This window comes from Haemaphysalis longicornis, unplaced genomic scaffold (genome assembly GCF_048455015.1).
Source record: "Haemaphysalis longicornis isolate Haplotype H1 unplaced genomic scaffold, Haemaphysalis longicornis Haplotype H1 scaffold_3, whole genome shotgun sequence".
Taxonomy (NCBI): domain Eukaryota; kingdom Metazoa; phylum Arthropoda; class Arachnida; order Ixodida; family Ixodidae; genus Haemaphysalis; species Haemaphysalis longicornis.
In genome coordinates this window covers 130,910,132-130,934,784 of record NW_027526335.1, presented here as the reverse complement: position 1 = coordinate 130,934,784, position 24,653 = coordinate 130,910,132, and the positions used below count along the sequence as shown (strand labels likewise).

The 24,653-nt window shown below is 51.0% G+C and overlaps 1 protein-coding gene across 5 annotated transcripts in view; it reads left to right on the top strand.

Moving 5' to 3' along the window:
• Positions 1–482: 482 nt before the first annotated feature.
• The window catches only part of LOC144175084 (uncharacterized), a 147,695-nt gene continuing 123,524 nt past the window's right edge, over positions 483–24,653 (top strand). For 2 of the 5 annotated variants that reach the window (XM_077704138.1, XM_077704137.1), the window contains exon 1: positions 491–1,075. In XM_077704138.1, coding sequence (XP_077560264.1) covers positions 1,056–1,075 — 20 coding nt within the window. In that variant the 5' untranslated portion in view covers positions 491–1,055. Of the gene's footprint in view, positions 1,076–24,653 lie in introns of all 5 variants that reach the window. The other 3 variants (XM_077704135.1, XM_077704136.1, XM_077704139.1) reach the window with 3 other exon arrangements.

Here is a 24,653-nt window from a genome sequence, read left to right as displayed (position 1 = left end):
TCGGCACAAAGGCTCTTCACCATCAGTCTAGCATCTTTTGTGGACACCACCCGAGAGCCATCGCCGGGTCAGTCGGATTGAGGTGCGCCTGCAGTACCTCCGGGCATGCGATGTGTATCAACCTGCTCGAACGACAGCAGCCTGATGCTCTTCCGTGCTGCCAGCTGCTCTGGCTGCAGAGCTTTCGGGTCAGCCATGTGCGCACACTTGTGCCTGAGCAAACACGGCGCGGCTTTTCGCTCTATGCTGTTTCCTTTCCGTTTCTTCCCCGACGGAGGGCTCGTGGCCCCCTGCGGGGCGACGCTCGAAGCTATGCATGCACCGTATGCATGCAGGTAGACAGCGTTCGCTTTTTCGCATCCACGCCCATACTCGTTCCGTGGCGGCGGCGGCGGCGCCAGGACCCCTCGCTCCTTCCCCTCACTCCCCTCGGCAGCATCGGCGGAAGTCATGTGATCTCGCCGGTCTTCTGCGGCCCCCTCTCAGCCTGCCAGCCAGCCAACCTACCTACTCGCCTTCTGGCCGCTGTGTTGGCCGGTTGCTCTCGCCGTTCCACGACGCGCAGGTGAGGGAAAGCCGGCTGCTGGCTGACCGTTCGGTCGGTCGTCCATCTCTACTCTCCGAGTGATCGTCCGTGGCACATAGCCACGCGTGTCTTCCAGATCTGCGGAGTGTGCTACCCTTGCTCGCCTTCTCTGCCAGGGATCCTCCATCTGGGCCGGCGATTCCTGGTGGGAGACAGCGATAAAGAGGCGTTGCATTCTTTCCCGGAGAACGACGCGCCGTCGGACGTGCATATCCTCCGCTGTGTCTGCGAATGCGTGCTGCTGCGTTGCCCCGTGGAGTGGAACATGTGATACTCGCGACGACGACGACTGCGCGGTCAGTGGCGCCGACCGAGTTCTGTCCGAGCAGTACCCCCGTGGGCCCCTCTTTGTCGGTTGTGGTGGACGCGACGCACGGATAACCGCCGTCATCGACCGGAATATCGCTTTGTGCCGGGTCGCGTCACCGTCACGGCTCTTCCGCGCTCAACGGGAGACGCCGCCGCCAACATGAAGCCCGGTCGGACCAGGTACGTCACGCACGGGATTTCGGGGGGAACTGTCGTTGGGGTTATTCCCCGCAAAAACGACTGCTGCTGGCAAGCTTCGAACGTTATCGTCATTCTGATAAATATGGGCGGTTTCAGTTATTATCCCCTTTATTACCCGCATTGGTCCTACCAGACAACTTTTGGATGACCCTCTGCCCAGTGGTAGTAATTCCTTACTCTGGTACATTCAAAGGTGTCAGTTGTTTATACTCCCCCAAAACATAAAACAAACAAATTTCTCATACAGGAGGAGCCCAGCATCCGATATGCGAGTAGGAAACGAAAGTACAACGGGCACTCTTGATTTAAGTCAGCTAATTATTTGGTTCGCCGAAGCGGACGTACACTGGTTCTAAGACCATTTTCTCTTCGACAGCGCTTGATCACTCTTGCTTGCCCTTACCCTAGGTAAGGGTGGGGTGGGGGGTGTCACAAGGTAACACGAAATGTTATAATACCAGCAAGCAAGCCTGGCTTAAACAAAACCACCATAAAGCTCAACAAATAAAGTTGCGAGTGATGGTTTATGGGGAAACGCGTAGAACTGCAACAGTAACGGAGAAGAAGCTAACAGTGTAGAAGTTTAGCAAGTCCGTGTTTGCAAGAACATTACTGGACGTTCAGCATCGAAAATTCAGCATTAGCATAAAGCAGCTTTGACGCAGCAGCAAATAAAACAGACGGGTGGGTGAGAAGCCTCTCTTCAAGCACCTGTACTACTATAGCGAGCCTGCAGTGCGTCGACACCCATCTTGGCCATGATCCAAAATATCTGCTCCCTGCTCCGCCTCCTAACGCCCCCCCCCCCCCCCCCCCCCTTTCCGCACAGTAAGATAACACTCTGAATTCAGCTCTTCACGGGCTCAATCAAATTATAATTAATTTGCTAATTATTTAGCCGGGTGTTAGTTTCGCGTCGGACTCTGGGAGAGCTACGGACCGGCCATCTCCCACTGAAGAGGCTGCGGCACGACGGCACGGACTACAGCTGCCTAAACAATAACGTTTCCCTCTCTCTTGCCCTCTCTTGGAAAGACCGAAGCTGCAACAACTGGCAGCAATTCGCTCTACGTTACCACCGGACACATTAAAAGTGAACCACAGATCACGGCGATTCCTCGAAGAAGATGAAAACCCATTTCTTATGGAATATGAGAATGGGTAGTTAGGGTACATCTGGATCACAATAACTACTTTATCTTTTAGAAGGACTGAGACCTGTTCGATGACTAAGTATAATAATAAAAAAAACAAGAACCGAAACAGCACAAAATCTAATCGGGACACATAACTCATATTAACACCGCATGTACGGTGGTGTCTGTTGGTGTTTGTTACCCGTCCCGTTTAGGTTTTTCGCAGTCTTTTTTACTGTAGTTTTATTACTCATGCATAGATTCTTCATTGTAGTTAATGGAGTCGACAGGATGCATATAGGGCCAGCAACAGGAGTGCGCACGGCTCTCTTGACAGCTTGCTTGGATAATGACGTCGCAAACGTCAATAGTCAATGACGTCAATAGATTTTTACTTGAACTGTCATAGAGAAGAAAATTTATGCAGACTACAGGTGAAAAAGTTTCGGATACCAACACAAAAGAGGATGACGTTTAATACGAAACAAAGAAACGGTGAAAACCGGCGTCATCATCATCATCATCCCACCTGTGTCCATGCCAGGACGAAGCTATCTCCTATAACTTCCAACCGCTCCTGTCCTTCGCTATTAGAATCCATCCTTTGCGCCCGAATTTTCTTATCTTATTCCCCCATTGCGTTACCCGACTGCCCCTACATCTATGTCCGTATAATTATAGTTATGTCCCTCTGCAGCCATTTTGTTAATCGGATAGGCCACTGGTTGTCGGACCCCCTCGTTACATACATGCCCGCCCTGACTTCACTTCTTTCTCGCAATTTGAGTCTTCTTCCCGCGCTGTCCGGATTTTTCCCGCAATCCATGACGCTCCTTCCATGTCCCGAATTCCAACTCCCATCGCACTTCCTTTCAAGACTCGTTTGGATGACCCAAGTTTTCTTTCAGATTGTGAAGTGAGTCCCCAAGTTAATGGCCGATAAGCCGTCACTGAATTTCGCGAATAATATTTCGAGCTTTCCTTTAGCTCAAGACATCCTCCACCCTTTCTATAGGACAACCGTTATTTCGTTGTCTTTTGCGGTTTTCTCTCCTTTCATTGCCTCCCGCGCTTTTTTTCAGCTCGCCTTTAGTTACTGCTGGAACCTCGCGAACCAATCCAGTCCTTTGAGCATACTGTTTACTGGTCTAATATTGCTGGCGTATACAAATTTACAAAGAACCTTTCAGCTGGCTGTTTTCATTTTCCCATCAACGTTCATCGTGCCTTCTGTCTTTGAGTGCACGCACAATACCACGGCTGAAAGCGAGCTTTTTAGTTGCCCTTCAACTTCCTTTTCTTTCAACTTTAAAAAAAAATTTAGCCATGTTCTAAGCCCGAATGTCACCTTTATTTATAAATCAATTATGAAAATCGGCTAATTCTTTTTGCTCCCTCGTTCTTCACTCTTTCGAATTCCAGCGTCTCTGAATGAAGACCACCGTTTCCTGAGATAGTCCACCGGTATCTTTTCTATATTCCGTTCCTCTTACAGAGCTACTTCTTGTTCTGTGACTATCGTAGTTAGCTTGCCATTCACTACGTGTACTCTATCTTTATCTACGCCAGCGAAGACCACGAATTTGTTTCGAAGCGTTATTTTGAACTCTTGGAGCTCGCCTCTTAATGAGTGCAAGTTTGGTTTTCTTCTTTTCTTTTAATTGCATCGTTTTTCTTCCCACATCTAGCTCAATTCGACTCCCTACAACCATGCGATCATTATATACATGACCTCGGCTAATACCTCAACATCCTGGGCAATACCCGGATTGAAACTTTAAAAGAAGTCGACTTCATTCTTAGTTTGACCGTTCGTGCTTTTCAATTATTTGCTTTTCTATTCTCTTGTTTGCGGAAGAATGTATTTATTACCCTGAAATTATCTGTATCCGCAACCGTTACCTGTGTCCTTATCGTTATCATCAGCACGTCCCTGATGTTCAGACTATTATCAGAAAATTCCCTGCTGCACGTTCTCGTATTTGCTTGTTTTCTATTTTTTCGTTAGCCCCCATCACGATTCCAGTACCGCGCTTTAACCTTATTCATTACCGATTCGACGTCCTTGTTGGAACTGCGTATATAATCACCCATGTTTACGGCACAAGCAGGTAGCAAATTGACGACTGACAATATCCCCTTCTGAATTTTAAAGAATATGTTGTGATTTCCAACTGCGCATAAATTTCACGGGACCTTATTTCTTGTTGTGCAACCGGTGTACTCGTTGCGACTCCCAAATGCATGTTGGCTGTCGGCCAGTGTTTAATTCATAGCAAGCAGACGACTAGAGAAGGAACTATTAAACTGATAGGCCCTCTTTGTCGCCGGTGGCAGAGAAACGACGTCGCTCTTTGGCAAGGAGCGTTGTTTACCAACGTGCGCGATGTCTTAACGCTTGGCCGAAAGTAAAGTGGTCAGCGTTTTCATTCCCACGTCGGTAATGTACGCTTCGCAAACGCGAGTGAAATAATGCGACAATAAAAAATAACCCTTCCTTCTTGAAGGACACGCGCACTCACAGTTGGCAGATAGAGAGAGTGGCGGTTTTGCCATGTGCGTCACACCGCTTTCCGGTGAAATGCCGTGACGCATCCCAAAAGAGGTTGTTTCAACGCACCTTAGTAGCGTGGAGTTGCTAGCTGAACAAAGGCGTATGCGGCTAGACATTTTCCCCTCTCGCTTTAAAAGCCTCTGCGTGAATGGAGCGAAAAACGGCTCGTAAAGCGCCCGCGGAATCTTGTTCTACACCGCCAGCCAGTCTTGGTATCTATGAAAGAACGTCCGCTGTCCCTTTCTACGCCTTTGCGAGCACATCTGCGATACGCGTGACACAGATTCCTCCTTCGATAGCTGTGCGCGACGTCCGCGCAGGGGGGCCGTGGAGACAAAGGAAGGCACGCGGCCTTATACACTGCGCCCGGCGTGTGCGCGATGACATTTTATCCGCGTGCGTGCATTGTATAAGTGATCCGCCTTATTAATACATATCAGGACTGGCCCCTTGGGGGACGCTATGGACCTGAAAAAAAAAAGTAGATTTGTTGTATTAATGTGTAGCCGATATAGGGGGCAAGGGGATGGTTGATTTCGAAGCAGAGTTGGGCGTGGACGAAGTGCTGGCTGTTTCGAAATGGGAGGCGAGCTGCGGATTTTTGACGAATAGTTTATTACGAGTTTTAATAAAATCACAGCGCAATGTCATAAATTTTTATTCCAGTATTCACGTTTGGGCTGTTCTTTGTTGTGTTTCTCGTAGATTAAATGTATCGAACGCTGCTTTCAATTCGATCAAGTATATATACGTATAGACGAGCCATGGCTTTGATTTCGTCTCTTTAAAATATATTTATATGGATAATAAATCTGTCTACAGCCTAATTCATAGCTACTGACCATCACTCCAGTTTTTTTCCTTAAAGGGACTCTTGCAACACTTCCTATAAACGCTTTCACTCGTTCCTCCGCGCCTGGAAGCGCTGCGAAAGCTGTAGGTACCGTCAGCACGGAGCAGCGCTACGTGATTTGCTCGAAGAAGCAGGTACGCCTTCCGTTTCTGCTTTGCTTTTGTGGCTTTCTTTTTAAAGTGGCTATCGAATGCATCAATTGCTGGAACCGAAGGTAGGCCAGCCAATAGCCGCTACACAGCTGTAATGACGTCACTGGAGCGCTCAAAGGGCGCCAAGACCGGGAAAGAGAGAAAAATCTTTTGAGCAAGTTTCTACGTTGTCTGATGGGCGTAAAGCAGTAATTTTCGCCTGAAATACCTTGCGACCTCCTAATCTAAGTACTGGATGTGTTGGTTGACTACGTTCTACAAGTGTTTAAGATGTCGGGAAGAAAGTGTTGCGGGGTCCCTTTAATCGATGCACGGGCGAGCATCGTAACCGCGCTCACTGAGGGGGTAATTCGTGATATGCACATTGCGATTTCACGCATCGGGGTGATTGCAGGCGTTGCCGCTGGAGATGTGTGGTTTCTGATCCGAACGTTAAGCGTTAAAAGGGGGAAGAAAGGTCCCTAAGCGGGAGTGGTGGGTAAATGATCCACAATTCATATTCGTATCCTTTCACAACACAGCGAGCAGCGCGGCCGACGAATTTTTCGGGGCATTTATGTTCCCGTTTTGACTTATTCCTCACGTAGAGAGAGAGAGAGAGAGAGAGAGAGACACACACACACACACACACACACACACACACACACACACACACACACACACACACACACACACACACACACACACACACACACACACACACACACACACACACACACACACACACACAAAAGCTGTGCGTACCCATGTGGCTGTCTTTTCTCTCTACATTTTTGAAACTGCGTTTTCGGGTTCATCACTCTGCAACTCTAACAGGAGCAAGATTCGTTGACCGCGGTGACCTTACACGAAACACGACGAGTAAATGGACGCCAGCCTTCTGCATTTCTTCTGGTTTTTTTCTCTTTCTTTCGTCTCTGCTTGGTGGACCACTTTCTCTTTCACTGTCCAAAGCGCGATTCAAGAACTAAACGGGGACACACCGCGAAGGCTTTCTTCCCCGTTCGCTTCATTTCTTTTGTGCTGTGTGCGTCGCGGCGCGCGATCCGAGAGGTGAAAAGAAAAGGCGGCAGAAACCGCAAAAGGGGCACGGATTTTCTCAACTACGAAGTTTCCTCGAGGCGCGAGTCTAGCGTCCTTCGAGAAAGAGCTCCGCGCGAGAGCGACTCGAGTCAATGCGACGACGACGACGCAACGCGCGCGCTTTCTCTCCTAGCAGTCGTGGGCGCACGCTGTGTGTATGGATGTGGAGCGGTCGTCAACCGCGGTCACTTTCTTTTTCGTTGCTCTTCTTACTACCCCCCCCCCCCCCCCCCCACTCCTTTCCCTTCTGGTTGTTGCCCGTATAACGACGAGTGTTGGTGCCTTACGCGTGCGTTGTAACCCATGTTTCTTCTTATGGTGTCACTCGGCTGACGACGTGCACTGGCACTTACAAGGTTTCCGACCACGCGAAAAATGGAGAGGCGAGTGTACGCTACCTAAGGGAAACGACCCCTGCTCTGGGTCAGCGATAAGGCTGTGATTTTCTATTTGCGTTTTTGTTTAACAAGGTAAAAAAAAAAGTCACTGACGATTACTATACTCCCTTATGCTAAATTTGTGCGTAGCGCGAACTGCAGTCTTCTCATAGCTGCTGCGTCACGGCGCATAGCTGCTGCGTCCCAGGAAGTGATCGCGGTATCAGCGAACGCCCGGTGTCGCGCGCAACTCTGCCGTTATCTCGCAGCGCGTCGCCGCCGCCGAGCATGTTGTTGTGAATCGTGTTTGAACCTCCCGCGCAAATGTCACGTGGTTCGGATGAGCCACGCAACGAGGAGGAGAGAGAGAATTGCTTTAATGAAAGAGAAAGGCGCAGCGAGGAGGACTCCGAAGGACGAGGAGGACGTGCATCACGCAGCGCGTGATAGGATTCCGTGGCGCCGCCTCGGCATACCCCCCCCCCCCCCCCCACCTCACACTTTCTTCCTCCGTTTTCCTTCGGTCTTCGGTGTGTGTTCCCTTCGTTCGCTCGGTTAGGAGGCCGACAAAGCCGCCAATCAACAGTAGCGGTCTCTCAAGGGCTGCGCACTAAAATAAGCTATTTAGTGACGCCAGCTCCTCTAATGTGCAATACAGAAGCAAACAAGAACGGGCTGATCTTGGGGCCGGGTTTGGAAATAAGATTTGGTGGTTTTTTATCACATCTTGCTTGTATGCGTGGTGTCGTGTGAAAGTTGTATAACATTGTAAGAAAATTTGGATAGACAGCATCTGTGTGCAGCATCCTGGAAGAAATGTGCCGCCACATGTGTGCGTTTTATTTATTTCTATTTCACTCATGCTCTCCGTATGCAATGGCGCGTCTTAGAACCACCCCCTGAAAAAAAAAAGAAAAAAACAATAATTCCACGGTTCTTCCACGGTGCACCTGAAGGACCAATCGTTGTACCCAGCAGAGCCAATTAGTCGAACAATGGGACCCGACCAGTGATCTTACCCAATAATTTTGATCCGCAATGAAAAACGTTTCACGTTTACATAGCGATGTGCCACAACTGGAACCACGTTTTGCGAACCAAATTGTCTGCTGTACCTCGCCGTTTGCTTTCTTTGTCCTTGGTACTGCTGCATTGTCGCTTGGAACCGCGGTTTCGTTGTGGTCACTACTGGTTACGCGTGCCATGAGCGCCACGCAACGTCTGGCACTGTCCGCCGAATTCTCTGCTTCTTCACTCCCATTTGCATCGGCTCCCGCTTTGGCGCTTTGCGCCACATCCGTATGACAATAGCGGCTCTCGCAAGGTCATTAGTATTCCAGCGATGGCAAACACTTAAGGAACAACCTCTTACGCCTCGGTAATTCCCTCTCCCTCATCATTATTTCGCTTATTGTGTCTGCCACAAAGGAACCTGCTCGTGAGGGGGCGTGTCCACTTGGACAATTAAAAGACAGGCCCGGTCGCGACAGCGAGGAGGAGGAGGAAAAGAGACGGGCTGCATGAATGGAAGGTGCGTTGACTTCCTCGGCTGCCTTTCCATCCAGCCTTTCAAAGCCGCGCGAGGGCGCACCGAACTCGGGTCCTCCCGCCACGAAAACAGAAGGTTTACATGCGTGGTGTAGGTCGCTTGCCACTGTTTACGAAAGTACGTGGGCAAAGAGCGGGCAGAACCTTGTCCTTCGGTTGAGCAAGGCGTGTCCCGCTTAGCGGTTGGAGCGACGTCGAGTTCGTTAGCGGCGGTATCGTCGAACACAACTCGTCATGCGCGGAGAGATCTCGCGCCGCGCTGTTTTGCCGGCTGTGTGGCCTCCGCAAGCGGTGACGAGGCGTGCGCGGGCGTCATTCACGTTGGCGCCGTCACTGAGCTGCTCTTGACGCCAACAACGCTGTGCGGCGGTTCGTTACACAAATCAACGCCCACGGCGGTGTGTGAGCGTGCCTGTCTGTATATACGCCGTCGACACAGGAGTAAACTACGAGCTATGCCAAGCGCGTGTAACAACAGACACAGCCTTTTAGACTGACGACCGGCGACGTAAAAGGTGACCGGCATTCTCGAGGACTTTGTGGGGTAGCTAACATGCGGTATGGAAGCGTATACGCAAGCTACAAAGGAAATATTAACCTAGTGGTAAATGTCCTTAACATTCGTCATGTTTTACTGCGACATCTTCATTTGCTGCAGTGAGTATCCGACTTACGCTTGCAAATGGTATACCCGTTCCGGCCCGGGCGCGTGTTTTATTATCGTTTGTAGCTGTAAATGATACACCGGCGCTTCTTATCCCCGATTAGACATATTTTCTCTTCGTTGCGGAGAAATAATAAGTAAAAGACGTGTTTACTTATTTTTTTTTCTTTCATTTGGCTGAACTAGCGCTATCTGGCAAAACACGGGATTCAGTTGTTTCTTATTAGGAAGCTTGGCACAGATTTAAGAGCTTTAACAATGTTACTAACCACCGTCAGTATCCAGCAGGCTTAGAGGAAACAAAAGTTTCGCTCGTGCTGCGTGCAACCAGATTCAGCGTCGTGTCGTCGTTATTTTAAGAGTGCATATGACTGGCCCCTTAACTGTTTTTAGGCAAACTGTGTTTTGCGACGCGCTAATTGCGTAAGCATTTTACTTTTGGTAGTGCTGCTCTAGTCGACCAATTCTGGTAGTTCGTTGATAGAACGCGATAAAAGAAATGGTATAAATCAACAAATTTCGTTTCCAAGCCCAGCTTACCGTATTCGATAGAGCCTTTAACGCTAGAGATTGTTAGTATGGCTTTTCGTACGTCTGTTTGGTACGCTTTAGGACCCGCATGCAGAACTTCCACTGGCCGTTTTCCAGTCACCGCTATTTCACGATGGTTAAAATAAATAAATAAAAGCCCATTCCTCTCATGAAATAATTGGAAAGAACAGAACGCAGGTCTAATCGCACTCACACTCACACTCACACTCCACTCCACTGTCCCTCGCAAAGTTGCAGGATCGCACATCCGTCTGTCGTCCTTTCCGAGCGCAAGGACTCGGTATGGCTGCTTTTGTGAGCATTATCTTGGTCCCGCACATCATTCGGCCTTTTCACGTTGGAGAGGAGTAGTGGTTTATTACCTCCTGTCAGTGAGGCAATGGTCATGATGATCATGACCATGATGCGTCTTGGCGTACGTATGCATACGGATATCTTTTTCTTAGAACCCCAGGCATAGCACTTCGTGTCATCATCACCATCAACAACAACAACAGCCCATCCGTGTCCCTTGCAGGACGAAGTCTTCTCCCAGAGATTTCGATCGTGCGTACGTAAAGGACCAATCGTTTCTCATTGGACCCAAAACGTACATTCTGCGATAACGAAAAAAGAAAAGAGCGATAGAGCTCTGTGAGAAGCCATAATCGATGATGAAGTCGCCTTCGCCACGCTACAGTGTGGCACACGGTAACGACTCCGTGTACGCCTCGGATAGAGCCGTTCTCAGGCTTTCTTCTTCCGCAAGACGCGACGCTCACGTTTCCTGGAGCGAGGTGCCCCGCTCTCGACTGGCTATGCAGGCCAGCAGCATCGGGCAGATGTCCGACGGGTTTGTGTGCATACGCCCGCAGCGAGGAAGGAAGGAAGGAAGAGCGGGTCACGGCAGATCAGCGGCCTGCAGGCGCGCGCTGGATTGCGTCGTGGCTGCCCGCGGCGGAATCGCAGCCTCGCCGACGCTATCGAGGCGAGGAAACCTGTTTCCCGTTGCCACTTTGCGCGGATAGCCGAGCTCGAACAGGAATTCAAGCGTTCCCCTTCTTCGTCCGCCAACCAAATAAAATGCCTCGATAAATTAAATAATTACTCTTCTTCTGTTCTCGCCAACTGATTGAACACCTCGAACACACCTTCGCTGCCACCTTTTTTGTTTAACTATCGGCCTCCTCAACGTACCGGTAGTGTGGTCGATGTCATCACAGCGATGTAGTTTACGCCCCGCAGCCTTTCTCGTCTCGGCGGTGTTCACGAGAGTCGATAAGCGCGGTTCCGCATCGGCCTTACCTATGGCAAGGTGGTTGGGAGAAACGCTGCGGGGCAACGGAGCTATCGCGGAAGCCGCAGCGTGTCAAAGTTGACGTGCATCCTTGGCTCCTATCGACAGCGGGAACGGCTAATGCGAGAGATTGAGCCGCCACGCGTAGCTGGCAGCGTAACGGCGGCTTAACGCTGTAGGAGAACGCCGCTTCCTTGCGGCAGCGTGGCCCGTTACTCGAGTGACGCAGCAGTGATGGAGCGCGCGTGAGTAACACCTATTTGTTTGTTCGCAGCGTCTGTTCTTTTCATCGTTGTGTCCTTGCGGGCTTCTTTGTATGTGCGCAGACGCTCGTTGTAATGCAATGGCTATAAAAAATATTGTTTTTGTTTTTGGATTGCTAAACATCGTGGCGAATTTTCCCTTTCATGGGTAACCGGGAGAGTTTACCCCTCCGCCTTACCCTCTTACGTCTTTCTCGCCATCCGCATGTTGCGCTTCGGCAAACACACTAGCGATCTTTTTTACACATGAAACATCGCATGCGTCCAATTGTTCGTCCGTCCGTCTGTCTGTCTGTCTGTTTAGAGGATGAGGAGAGATGGACACATCCACAAACATAAAGCGTTTTAAAGACAATAGTCTGTCTTTGCCTACTAAAACGCAGAAATTCTGGTCTGTCTGTCTGTCTGTCTGTGACTCAATTCAGCCATCCGGCCAAAGTGAAATATCATGCGCGCAATAGTCTTGTATACTCACAGCCAAATCTAAACGTCTAAGTCCGGTGTCAGTGTTCATGCTTGTCAACATTGTTGAACAAGAACAAAACAGTACGCAAATATAAGGCATAAAATCAATACATAAGTGATATTTGCAGTGTTCCTTTATTAAAAAATCCATGGATGCTTGTTTTTAGCGATAGCAAATGAAATAATACATCAACGGCAGAAAACCGTCGCCTGCTGTTGCCAGCGCTACCTCCTGGCGGCATTTAAGAAATCAAAAGGCAATTGCAAGGAAACGTTCCACTACATGGGATCCACGTTCCGCTTCGTGGCATCGAGGTAGGGTACCTCAATTCACGCGCGTCTCCGCCGTACGGCAGCGCTGGCACCGAGACACCCGACTTGGAGCAGTAGAACGCGGTAAATTTAAATTGACTTGAGCAAACCTCTAGCATGTTATCGTGGGAGGAACGAGACGGGAAAGGAACAGCATGCGAATTCAGCGGGAAAGGGGATGGAGGCCTTTACTTGGCAGGGGCGCTGCAGTCGAGTATCGTTTTTTGGCGACATTTTTTATGTTCAGCCAATACACATGGTTAAGATATTTAACGGCATTTTTCACCATCGAAAATATCGGCACGCATAGCGGCGTGCGCCTTCCATTGCCTTTCCATTGTTGAGCCCTTGCGGGGTGGGGCTACACTAACGCAAAGTGAACCGCAGCAACGAAGCTTGAGACAGCAGCTGCTGCTGGTAACAAAGGCAACTCGCGCGGTACCGCGCAATATGGCTACCCTCTGGACGTGAGGGCGGGGTAGTTGTGACTTTCTTTTCCTCCTAGAGGCCGGTGCGAAGAAACGCTTGTGTAACGCGCATATGCCCGGCGCCCGCAGCTGCTCCTCGCCGTCCTGCAGTATACGTTCCCGCGCACGGCTCAATGCGCAATTACGGCTGCTTGCGGTTCGTACACGCCAAGAACGAGAAGCCGTCTGCTTCGCTAAGCCTAAACTGTACGTCATTTCTCCACAACAGCAAAATTGAAGGAGCACGATCTCTGCCAGGGGTAAACAGGGACGGGCGTGCGACGACGGGGAGGGGTCACGTGAGGAGGCGGACGAGCAGTGCGTGAGCGACCGCTAGGCTGCTCCTCCTTTTCTGCTCCGACGTTTGAGAGCGGGCAAAAGAACAACAAGAAGAAAGCGCGACGGCCAAGTTGTATCGCTGGCCGGCTGAAGGGTGCCTGCCCCTTGCTCACAATGACCACCGCCACGGCCGGAGAGAAAACGCGGGCACGGCGGACTGGCGTTGCCGGCTCCGAGGAACCTAATGGCCGACTTCTTGCGGCTGAAGGCTCCCGTCCATTGTCGTCGTCGTCGTCGTCGCCACTGCCGAGCCAGTGAGCGCACGCACGGGGGGTCGGACCGCTGTCCGCTCTCCTCCTGGACGCCACACAAACGCGGCAGGCAAGCTCGCTCGAGCAAAGGCCACGCGTGTCCTGCTCTGCTGACCGCGCGCGGCTGTCGCAAGCGGGCCGGACGCCAGGCCAGGGGTCTTGCCGTCAGGGCCTGGGCTTATGGTCATTGTGTGGGCGCAAGTCTCGCGATTGATGGCTCGTCGTCGATACGATTGTTGACTCCGCGAGATGTTCGCGCTGCGTTTGTTATTGTCGCGCGACGGCCGCTTCCTTCGGTGCAGCGTTCGTTAGCTACGGCAGTGTGGCGGACCTTCTTACTGATGGGTGACAAGATTAGCCTTGCCGAACTACCGCCCTGTTGGCCCTCTTCGCTTTTTAAGTGTACGCCAGGAGCTAATGGATTAAGAGAATGAAGTGATCAATGTAACGTTGACAGTCGTGGCAATGCTATAATGCCCGCCTGCCGAAGTTCGTTGCTGATGCGGTACCGCGCTGGGTTTTGAACCAGGAACACATCCATGAGCCCGTATGAGGCTGGAAAGCGCCCACTATATCCAATACTGCGTCTTAAAACTTTGTTTTCGGCGTGCGAATTCCTGACCTGAGCGGTGACAGTCAGGTGTTGCGGGGCCCAAAATACGCATGCACAGCCCTTACCAGAAGTCCTGGTTTCTTTGGTGAGAGCACTACGTCATTTTGCACATGAAGTGAGTTCCCCACAAAAGACTTGCCGATTAATGTAATTTTAATATTTGGGGCTATAAAGCTGCAAAATTTGTACGTGGTCCGCTTTTTGGAGGTTAGAGTGGATTGCAAGTTAGTCAATGTTTTTTTTTTTTTTTCTATTAACATGCTAAAACAACCTTGTTGACCTTCAGTAATCACTAGCAAGAGATGAAGGCGAAGATAAGATTATTTGTATGAGTTTTCCAGTTTATTTGCAAAACATCTATCTACCCGATTTGTGGTCGAAATTGTATACCTTGGAAACACTTCCAAGATATCAGCCCGAGGCTAAATACTGATCCCGATTCTCTTTTTCCTTTCCGAATCGGCAACGGTGTGCTAGTTCATTGTATGCATCTGTCAAACTCGCAAGGACCTCGAGGCTATGTACGCTTGCGTGCAACCTGACAGCTTCAACGGTGACCGCTTTTCGTCAACCGTACCAGTTACGCTCGTCCGGCATATAAACCGGTTCACACAAGAACGAAAACCGATTGGAGGAGGAGGGGTAATGTCCGCGAAAGACTCGCCCAACCAGTCCGCCGCCAGTCGGGCCTCAAAACTGCCCCAATCGCCGCAAATCGGAACGTAATTGTTCGGCGCCGTTGCATAATCGTAACACGATTACGCTGGAAGCAGCGAGTCGTAGGGATCGAGGTTATTTGGGTGGTATGCGCACTGGCCAGTGACCGCGAGCATTCGGTAGCGCTCGGTGATCACCTAGGTAGTCGCATAGCCGCACGGCCCCCGTTGCGGGCAGTTGCATAGGCGTGCCGCGCACAAGGAGCCGGCCCTGTGCGGGCGTTCACCGCATCTCTCGCGCAACCACCGTCCTTGAGAAGCCGTCGCGCGGAGCTTTGCAGTGGCAGCGGCAGGGTTTACGACTTGCACTGTCTGGCGGCGCCTCTCTCGCGGAATGAGTTATTTCTCCATTGATGCCCCGCGTGTGCTGTGCTGCGCCGTCCCGACCGTATGGTCGGGGGAAAATGTGAGAGGATGGGGAGGGGAGAGATGGTGGATGGTGCAAGAGCACCGGGCGTTTCCTGCCGCGGCATTTCGAATTGAAACAAAGGAAGCGGGGGTGCAGGTGAATACCTGCACTCGGCGGGGCGTCGATTCGCGCTTCCGTTCGAACGAAGGTTCCTTTTCGCACGCTCAGTTGGTTGGCGCTGCGCTAAGCGGTTCGGGGATTGATAATGCTGCTGCGCTGCCCGGCTTGCGAAACAGACGAGTCTGACAACCATACTTTCGAAGCCTTGCTACAGGATGCATATCAGATTATTGGAAAAACGAGGTTATTGCGAGTGTTTGGGAATTCTTCTCGATTTGGTTAGAACGAATTAAATTTCTATTCAAGTCGTTGTGATCATATTGATTGCAATAACACGTGTTGTACGGAAAAAAATTGTGGTTGATTCCTCTGTCATAGGAATCGGTAAAACACGAAAATGAAATGTGCATCGACATTTGCAGCTGAGCGTGATTTGCGGGTCGGCGGCTGTCTTGTGGGTGTGCTTGGCAAGTGACGTTCTGCTGGCGGGTCACATCGGCAAAGGTGTTATTTCGGTCACGGATATGACGTCAGTGAAATCTTTGGGTATTGCGGCATAAAACACTTTCGTGGTAAAATATAAAACCTGAAAACGAACAACCCTAAGTATGACGTACTCTTTAGTACTAAGGGTTGCTTTCCCGGCAAGAAGACTCTGTGTGCAGGGGTGCACCCTTTACAGGCCGCTTGCTTCGTTGTACTGGCGTCACTTCTGTGACGGATATGACGACAGCGAAATCTTCGTGTATCCGGGAACAAAACACTTTCGTGTGAAAAAAAATTAGAAGACGCATGCTTGCGCGAATTACATATTACCCTAATAAGCATCGCTTTACGAAGCCGCCTGCTATTTTCGCGAAAATCTTTAAACATACCTAATTAGTTTTGCCGGAACATGAAAGTGTGTGAACAATGTGAACACGAACTTGTTAAATGCCCTGGCGCATTGGATGTAATGACGCGTTGGATGTATTGACGCGTTGGATGTAATGACTCAGATGGTTGCCTTCACTCGTTGATCGTTGTGACTCGGGCATCGCGCGACCTAGTATGTCCCGACTCTTTCGATGTAGTAGTGACCATATAAGCAGGAGTGAGGGCGGCGGCCCTGTCCTCAACCGGGCCGCAACAGAGTGCCCGCATCTTTTGAGGGTGTAACAAAACCCATTACGGCTCATCGCACCCGACGTATCACGGCGACTCATAACTCACCGTTTGTCTCGCATATTTACCGCCATGAACAGAGGATACTGCCAGCAACGACTTGCCAAGAGAGACGCATCGCAATAAAGGAGCGTCGTGTCAGTGGCCTCCCTGAATGAGCTATGCTTTGCTTGCTTTCTTCCGGTTGGTTAGGCTGGCGAAGGCGCCATTGTAGTCATGCCAAGAAAAATTACCGCCTTAACAAGCCAGGAGGCGGCGGAGGCGCCTTCTTCATCGACACAACGCTGGCACCGGGCTGCATTGCCATTACTTTTTTGTATTCTTATTATCATCGTTTTGTAGCAAACTGTGAGAACAGCGAGACAGGGGTTGCGAGAGGGAGCATACGACCGGTGAGAGGGGAGAGATGGGTGAGTGAGGAGTAGCTGCGTCAGCCCGTTGAATCTTCTCACCACCCTTTGCATCCGAGAGACGAGAGCCGCAAATTCTCTCGGCTTAGATGCACGCAACATCCGAGATGCAAACGCGGCGTGGCCTGCACAGACTGTAGCACGCACTCGTGCGAGGAAAGGGTCTCGTTTGGGCCGTCTGTGCGCCTGTGGCGGGCCGCCGCTCCTTCTTGATGTAGACAGTGAACGGCCAGGGCGCGAGGGAGGAGCAGGTTCAACCTCAAGGTCGCAGTACCCCGTCTGCCGACCGACAGGAGAGCACGGGCTTCCAGCAGCCCCGATTTCGCCACGGTCGTCTGCGTACTTGTTTGGCTGCTCGTCCCGGTCTGAGGCTTCTTCCTGTGCCGCCGCGGGCAGACTTCCTGCATTCGCTCCAGCTGGCACGACGCCGGGCTCTGGAACAAAAGACGTGTCCGCTTTATTACTGCTTCGATAGGTAGCGCGCTCCGGTCGTCCCGTAGAGCGCTATGTGAGCGCGTTCGTGCATTTCTGATTCGTCTCAAAACGTAGAAACAAAAAAGGTAAACAAATTGCTGATACTAGGGGAGGAACAATCATTTGTTAGACAGCAAAGGGCTGGTGCGCGGATTTCTCAGTACAGGACACTTTGGAGTGTACCGGCCTTCTTCACTCTCTCCACCAACGTTTGGTAGTCGGAGAGGTCAGGGCTGGTCAGCAGCTCCATCCACGGCTGAAAGGAGGGTTGGGGTTTGGTGTAAGTTCATTAAATCGAGTTCCATTAAGTAAGTACTGTTTCACTGAGGTGAATGCGAGCGGTAGTGCGCGAGTAGGGGAGCGCTGCTTGGTTGTTCTTAGTTATATTGTTTATTTTTTAGTTAGTTTATCCACTACTACGGGCTGAACGGACGCACGTTGAGCTTGGCGTCGTTTACGCTGTTGACAGCTCGATGAGCGCGACGCGCTGAGCATCGATGTCGGTCGGAGTACTGGCCTGTCTGTTGTCTGAAACTATTGCGAGGCGATGAAGGCAACTGCGGCGACACGATGCAAGAACGTGAAGACACAAAGCCACGTAAGCCAGAATCCGACGGTACTGTCTCTTTTGTGACAATCAGTAACGATCACGACATCGCGATCAAACGACGCGATCAGAAGCCATGCATTGATGGAAACCTAAACAAACCGGCCAGTAAAATGTTGTGGGTTGTACAACCGGGGCTATATTCGCAAAGGTACCTCGGTAAGATCTTAGGAAACGTACTCCAATGCGCAGCAGCACACGCTAAGGTGTATGAATGGTAACCTCTTCGTGAGAAAAACAACAAACAAGGAGCACGACAGCAGGGCGAGTTGCGTGCGGTATCTTTAAAGTTTAAACGAAATTCAGAGTCGTAGCGGTGTCTGGCTGTGACGCACCCTATCCCGCACACACCTGCGACTCTCGCAGTGGCGCCTTCAGCGACCTGCTTTGTCCACAGCGCACCTTTCCAAGCCCGCGTGTTGGGACTACCAAAGCGTGAAAGTACGGCAGCGGAGAACCTGCCCCGCCGTCTTATCCAGGCGGTGGCTTTGTCCGCCTCCTCCTCCCCGTCATCGACGGAGCGGGGATTCGGAGCAGCAGCCCAGCTGTCACCGTGGCGTGGTGGTGGGCCCGGATTTCTCACGGGATGCGGCCTGCGTGACCCCCGTGGTCCTCCCGCTCCTTACTTCCTTCCAGAGCCGCCGTCTCCTTCACCTGTCGTTCCTTTCTTCGCGGATGTGGCCGTGTTTCCTCTATGGGAAATTTCGCTTCCCTTGTGCTACAGCCTCTTTCGATTACTCCTCCTCCTCCTCCTCCTCCTCCTCCTCCTCCTCCCCCCCGTTTGAGATGTTGATGTGCGCAGATCGGGACGAACAACCTACTTCGACACTTTAGCGGAGCCCAGCTCCAATTTCCGCTTCATGGAAAATACCGTATTTTCGCCCGCATAACCCGCACCAAAAATGCGAAAATTTAAGTGGCAAAGTAGGGTGCGGATAATACGTGGGGTTTTTTCCTTTAGTGCAGCTTCTTGGCAACGCGCGTTGTAACTTGTGCTGTGAAGCTCCTACGCAGTAGCACTGAATTTTATCAACCTCCTTGGCACTGACTAAGCCTTCCATGGCAGCGATTGCACAAAACATACGAGGACATGGAAGAAAAAATAAGAACGAGAACACCCTAACAAGTGAATTTTATTAGGGAGCCGTGACTTTCCCCCTGCAGTCAGTGTATTCTATTTGCTTAATGCACGCTTTTTCTGCCTACATAGTACGTGATGTGTTGCTTGAGCGGTAGCTTTGGTGGAGCCTTTCCTGTATCAAATGTTCGGGCAATACACCAGGGTTTTTTTTTTTCCGGTGGGCTGAAAGTGGGGGTGCGGATTATGTGCAGGGGCGGGTTATACGCTCGAAGATACGACAAACCCGACCCGGCGCACTTTTTACCCTTACCTTCTTCTCCTACCCGATGCCTGAGCTCCCCATGCATACTGTGGGGTACCATGTGCTGCTGCACAGCGCTTTTTTTTATGTACTGTATATTTCAGCTGGCTTCAACGTGTAGTCACAATGGATAGTATGTTTACTATTCCGGTGAGAACAGGTGTGCTGTCTCGTCTTAACCTTCTGCTTCACTATTTGTTCCGTTTGCGAGGCATGCCCGATTTGAACTATTTGTATGCCGCGCTCTATCAATGCGCCCTTGACGCCGAAGAATAGTCGATAAACCGTTGAGCTGTAGACGTATTGCTGCCTTCGGCTAGCGATGACTACCCCCACTCACGCTCCTAAACACCACACGAAATGGTTAGGTAATGCGTTGGAGTTTACTTTGCAGGCGTCTTGTCTTATTAGATGCGACGCATCTCTTGCTCTCGGGCTTGTCCCTCCTGCGTCGTCGTCGCGCCGTCCGCCCGCATCCCTCCTCCGTTCTTCTCTCCCACAGCTGTGTGCAACACTCTCACTCCGCCTTATTAGCATACCACAGCTGGCGCGCTTGTTTGGCGCGCGCTTCGCTGCGTTAACAACTGCTCCGGTGCGCGCAAGTGCGCGCATGCGCGACTCTCCTCCGTTGTCTCCTCTCCTTCAATCGCTGTGAATATAAAGCGGGTATCGCGCTGCGGCGGTTCAGTCAGCGCTCGCTCTCGCACTGACGTGACCTTGCTTTGACTACTTCGTTGAACCCCCCGATGCGTCGCATCACACCAGGGTTCCCTCGCGGGAAGATGGGCGTAATTTTTTTTTATATTTTGGACTGTGTTGCAAGCTTATTCTTGTTTAACACCGTGTATTTATATTTTGGGGAGAGGCGGAGGGGGGGGGGCAACACTATAATTACAACTACAGATACGTGTCGATTTTCTTTGGGTAGTAAAGTCTTCGACCGCACACTCAACTATTTCTTTTCACTCACTCACTCACTCACTCATCCTGTTGCTCGATACCTAGTTCTGTTCACGTGTGCTGTCATACCCCTGTCACACGGCAAATATAATGTCATTAAAAGTGAAAGACATTAGCATTCGGTTCGACCGCGCGGGTCAACACGGCAAAACAAATGTCATTTGATTGTGAAAGCGGTGACGATAAGCGAGCTCACAAAACCGCAAAATTATATTTCAAGCGCATCTAGAATGTTTTCCCACATATTTTTTTTAAAGGTTACGAAAGAATATTTTTTAAAATAAAAACAAGAAAATTACCGGTTTAGGTGACATCAGTAGACATCACAAGCCGAGACAAGTCCGCAAAAAGTCCGTATTAGGGTAGCGCTAGAGTGTACTAGAAGTTTTAGAGTGTACTAGAAGTGTACTAGAAGAAAACTTCTAGTACACTCTATAGCGCGCGCACTGGGGACGAGATTTTCTTTTTTGTTAGTACTTGTTTGTCTTTTTTTATTTGAACAACAACACGAAGACGAAAATATAAGTTTACTGACGGTTTTTAGAAACAGCATTCTTTGGTTTATTACTGAATTTTCTTGCCTGGTGACCCGCCATTGCTGTCGAGGCTACTCATTTGGCCGCTGAGATCCGGGACCTCAATGGGCCGCTAAATGCCATTCGCCTCAAATGGCATTCGGTATTCTCGATTAGCGCCGAATTAATGACATTTAGAGCGAATGACATTTGCTCTAAATGTCATTAGATATGCCGTGTGGCAGGGGTATTAATTTTGCCAGAAAAAACAAGACCTTTAGCTGTTTGCTAAACAGAAATAAAATGCAACAGCGTGAACTTCTCGAGAGCAACCGCTCGATTGACAGTGGCACCACTCTTGACCCTTCCGACGTATTCCCGGAAATCCGAGAAAACGCTTCACGAAACGTAACCCCGCTCTGCAATACCATTCAAAGCACGAATATGCCCGAGGCACGGGCAGCGCCTCTAACAGCTTAAATAGCCTTTGTGTCCAGCGCTTCTTCTTTTTTTACGTACGTATTCCTCTCAGAGCCCAGCGGGGGGCGTCTATTCTCTGGCCTCAATTTGGCCAAAAAGCCGCCATTGTGCGCCCACGCCGAGCATTGTCTCGCGCGCGCTCTGCGCGTTCGCCGGCATCCCGCACACGGTGTCTCGCAACGTCCCAGCCACGCCACGTGGACAGCAAGCGAGGGCGAACCCGTAGTTAGTGCCCGGGAAGAGAGGAGGCAAGGCGCGACCGGTGTAGACAAAAAGAAGGCACCTCTAAATGCGAAGAACGTGACTCCTCTGTCTCCGCTGCCGAGCCTTCCGCGGACGCGCGCCGAGCGACGCGAACAACGGCAATTTCGGGTTCATCCAGACGTCAGGGTTCTCACACCGATCTCGGAACGCAGTCTTAAAGATGCTGCCCGCGGCGTGGCTTGTTCCTTTGGTACCGCGGTGTCCAGTGCCTCGTCGATCGCAAGCTCAGATCGTGATGCAGTCGATGTCTGTTTCTCGATCGAACAGCGACCCGCATGCGCTATTGGCGGGGCCGACAGGTTCGTCGGGAGCTGCGCGTAGGAGACATGCATATGCGACTGGACCCGCAGACCGACCGGCTTGTTCGCCGTCGACCTGTCCACGTCCTCCGCGGCCCGTTCTTATGCCGCGCGCGCGCTCCGCAGTCATTCACCCTCAATCAGCCGCGCGTTCACCTCCGCACATCTTCTTGCAGGACCTCCTGGAACAAGAGCTGTCCGGCCGGCGGCGATTGGGCGGAACGTCCCTAATTGCGCTTTCCGCAGTTATCGCTCATGTGGTGTTGCCCTTTCTCTTCGTCGTCTCCTCTCCCCCACCGCTTTGTCTTTCGCCCGCATGCGTGGCCCTTTCTTCCTTGCACGCTCGCTTAGCTCGTCGCTGCGTTGACGCGCGGCGCCGAAGCAGTCATCTTCGCATGTACCGTGCTGTGTCCCTGCTGCGTGCGGAGCGCGTAGTTAGCGCGGAACGATCTCCGCGGTCACCGACCTGCCCGCCCGCTTTGCGGATGTCGTCTGATCCGGCTGGCGCGCCGCTCCGTTTACCGTTCGCATTTTTCAGACAAGCCCGCGCAAACGTTTGCTCCCACGTCGGTTTCTCACCGCCATCTGCAATCAGTACCATGCCATTCCTGTGCAAGGCGTCTGTAGAGAGAAACTTGTGGAAGTTGTTTTTCGATTTGTCGTTGCATTTGCGTTTATTTCATAGCCTCAAGGCTTAGATTTGTTAAACGAAGCGTTGCTTACAGTTAAGCATAAAAAACATCCGGGCGCAATTGCTCTATGAATATTCTTCGACTGAAATGAGTACTGAATGTTGTGTTTCTGCGCCCGAGCTGGCGGGCTGTATTCGAAGCCGCATTTCTTTGAAGAGGCGAAATGCTGCAGAAAAACCGGCGCAGCTGGCACTAGTCCGGATGTATCCCAGGTGTGGCTCCAGCGCTGCGTCCGACCCTTTATTCGAATGACGTCTGTAGCGACGCTTGTTTTCGAATTCAAAGCCAAGTTATTCTATTGGCAGATCACTTCCCATCGCTGGTTTTTACGCTTGCGTTAAAAGTCGATAGACGTCCCCAAATCACAGCGCAGCAGCTAGAGGCATGATTCAATAAATAAGTGATGTTAATGGCTTATACATTACTGTATATACGAAAGGAAGACTGATAGGAGCAACGCTTAGAGATAGGGAACGAGGATTGTGGATATGGGAACACATTCGGGAGCTCGAATTAACACAAAGTGGAGTTAGGCTGGACACGTAATGGGGAGCATTGAAGACCGGTGGACCACCAGCTAGGTGACACAGTGGCAGCCGAGATGCGCGACTAGAATACCGGAAACTTGGTAGAAGGATGTGAAGACGAAATTTGTAGCAATTTGACATCGCAGGAGAGGAACCGTTAAAAACTGTGGGAGAGGTCATCGTCCTGCCGTGGACATAAGGCGGGGTGGTGATTATGATGCTGATGAGGATGATAAGATGACGACGACGAAGACGACGATGATGAAAAGGTGAAGGGATCGTGGGCCCACATTTCCAAAGCACGAAGACGACGAGGAGGTTGTTTTCGTGTGATGGAGAGGCTGGCCCGCACCCGCACCATTTGCGTACCGCGCCGGGCGGAAAGTCAGTGGTGATGCCTTGCGCCGGCACTGCGCGCTTATCAGCGCCGAAATCTCAAGGCTGCGCTTACAACACCGCTGCAACGCACAGCGCAAGTGGACGTGTATATCAATCAGTTGCGAGGGCACTTGATTTTAATGTACGCCTCGAGTCGAAGCTTCGTTCCTGGAAACAATGAACAACAGAAAAAAAAAGAAGGAAAGGAATCCTCCTCATCTTCTTGCATTTTTCACCTGGGTTCATCTGCCCGCACGTATTCAATGACACACGAAGTAACTTTGGACGGGGGATTCCCATGTTTCTTTCTGGAATGCAGTACAGACGTGTTTAACTGGGTTCCGCTGTTGGGCTGCTTGGAATGTCAATTAGGAACTTGCTGGTCTTGAAGACTGTTCCATCATTAACTGTCGAAAATGGCTGCCCGAGTAATGACCCTTGACGGCTTTCGTCTCTGCGAAACTCAGTAGAACGATATCATAAGCGGTGCAGGCATAAAGAAGATTGTACCTTCAATAAAAACTTCGGACAACTTCGCAGAATACTTGCGAACGTTGATTCTTGAGCAAGTAGGTTCACGGTGCAAAGGAGGGGAACAGCGCAAAGTACGACGAAACAAGAGACGAGGAAGCCGACAAACATAGTGCCGCATTTGTCGTCTTCCTCGTCTCTCGTCTCGTCGCACTTTGCGCTGTTTTCCTCCTTCACAATATACCCAACAACGTCCGAGGAGTTAGTCGTGGAAGCCCCGAGAGATTGTGATCGTAACCACCTGTCTCGCTTTTATTTTCGACGTGTCGACAAATGAGAGAAAAAAAAACTGGGCCATTTCGCCCGACCTTGCGTGCTTACAGCGCGCGAGCTTTTCTACGCGCTTCGTCCGCCGCTCTCTCTCCTATTTCTTCCCGCGACGCTCGGCGGCTCTCTTCGACATCGCGAGAGCACTCGGCCCGCTTTATCCGTGCGCCTGCCATTCACCTGTCTCCCATTAGCTTTAAGCGCTCACCCACTGACGGCTACCGCGCTTTCTAGCATGCAGGTCACGCGAGTCGTTCACTGACGTGACAGCTGCTCTGCTGTGTATACACTTTGCGCTTCGACTTCGCATGCATGCGCGAACGTGTCGTGCGTGCGTTGTCTTCGTGGCGTGCGCGGGCCTTCACTCTGGAATGCGTCGTTGACGTACTCCCACGGTCAACTGTGCTAACCGAGCGCACGTTTAATACGTGCACGATGCATTGGCCGCGGTTTGTTGCAAAGAAAGGGCTCGGTGATTGGAGTTGCGGCCGTTCCTGGCTTCAAACGTGACGAAAGA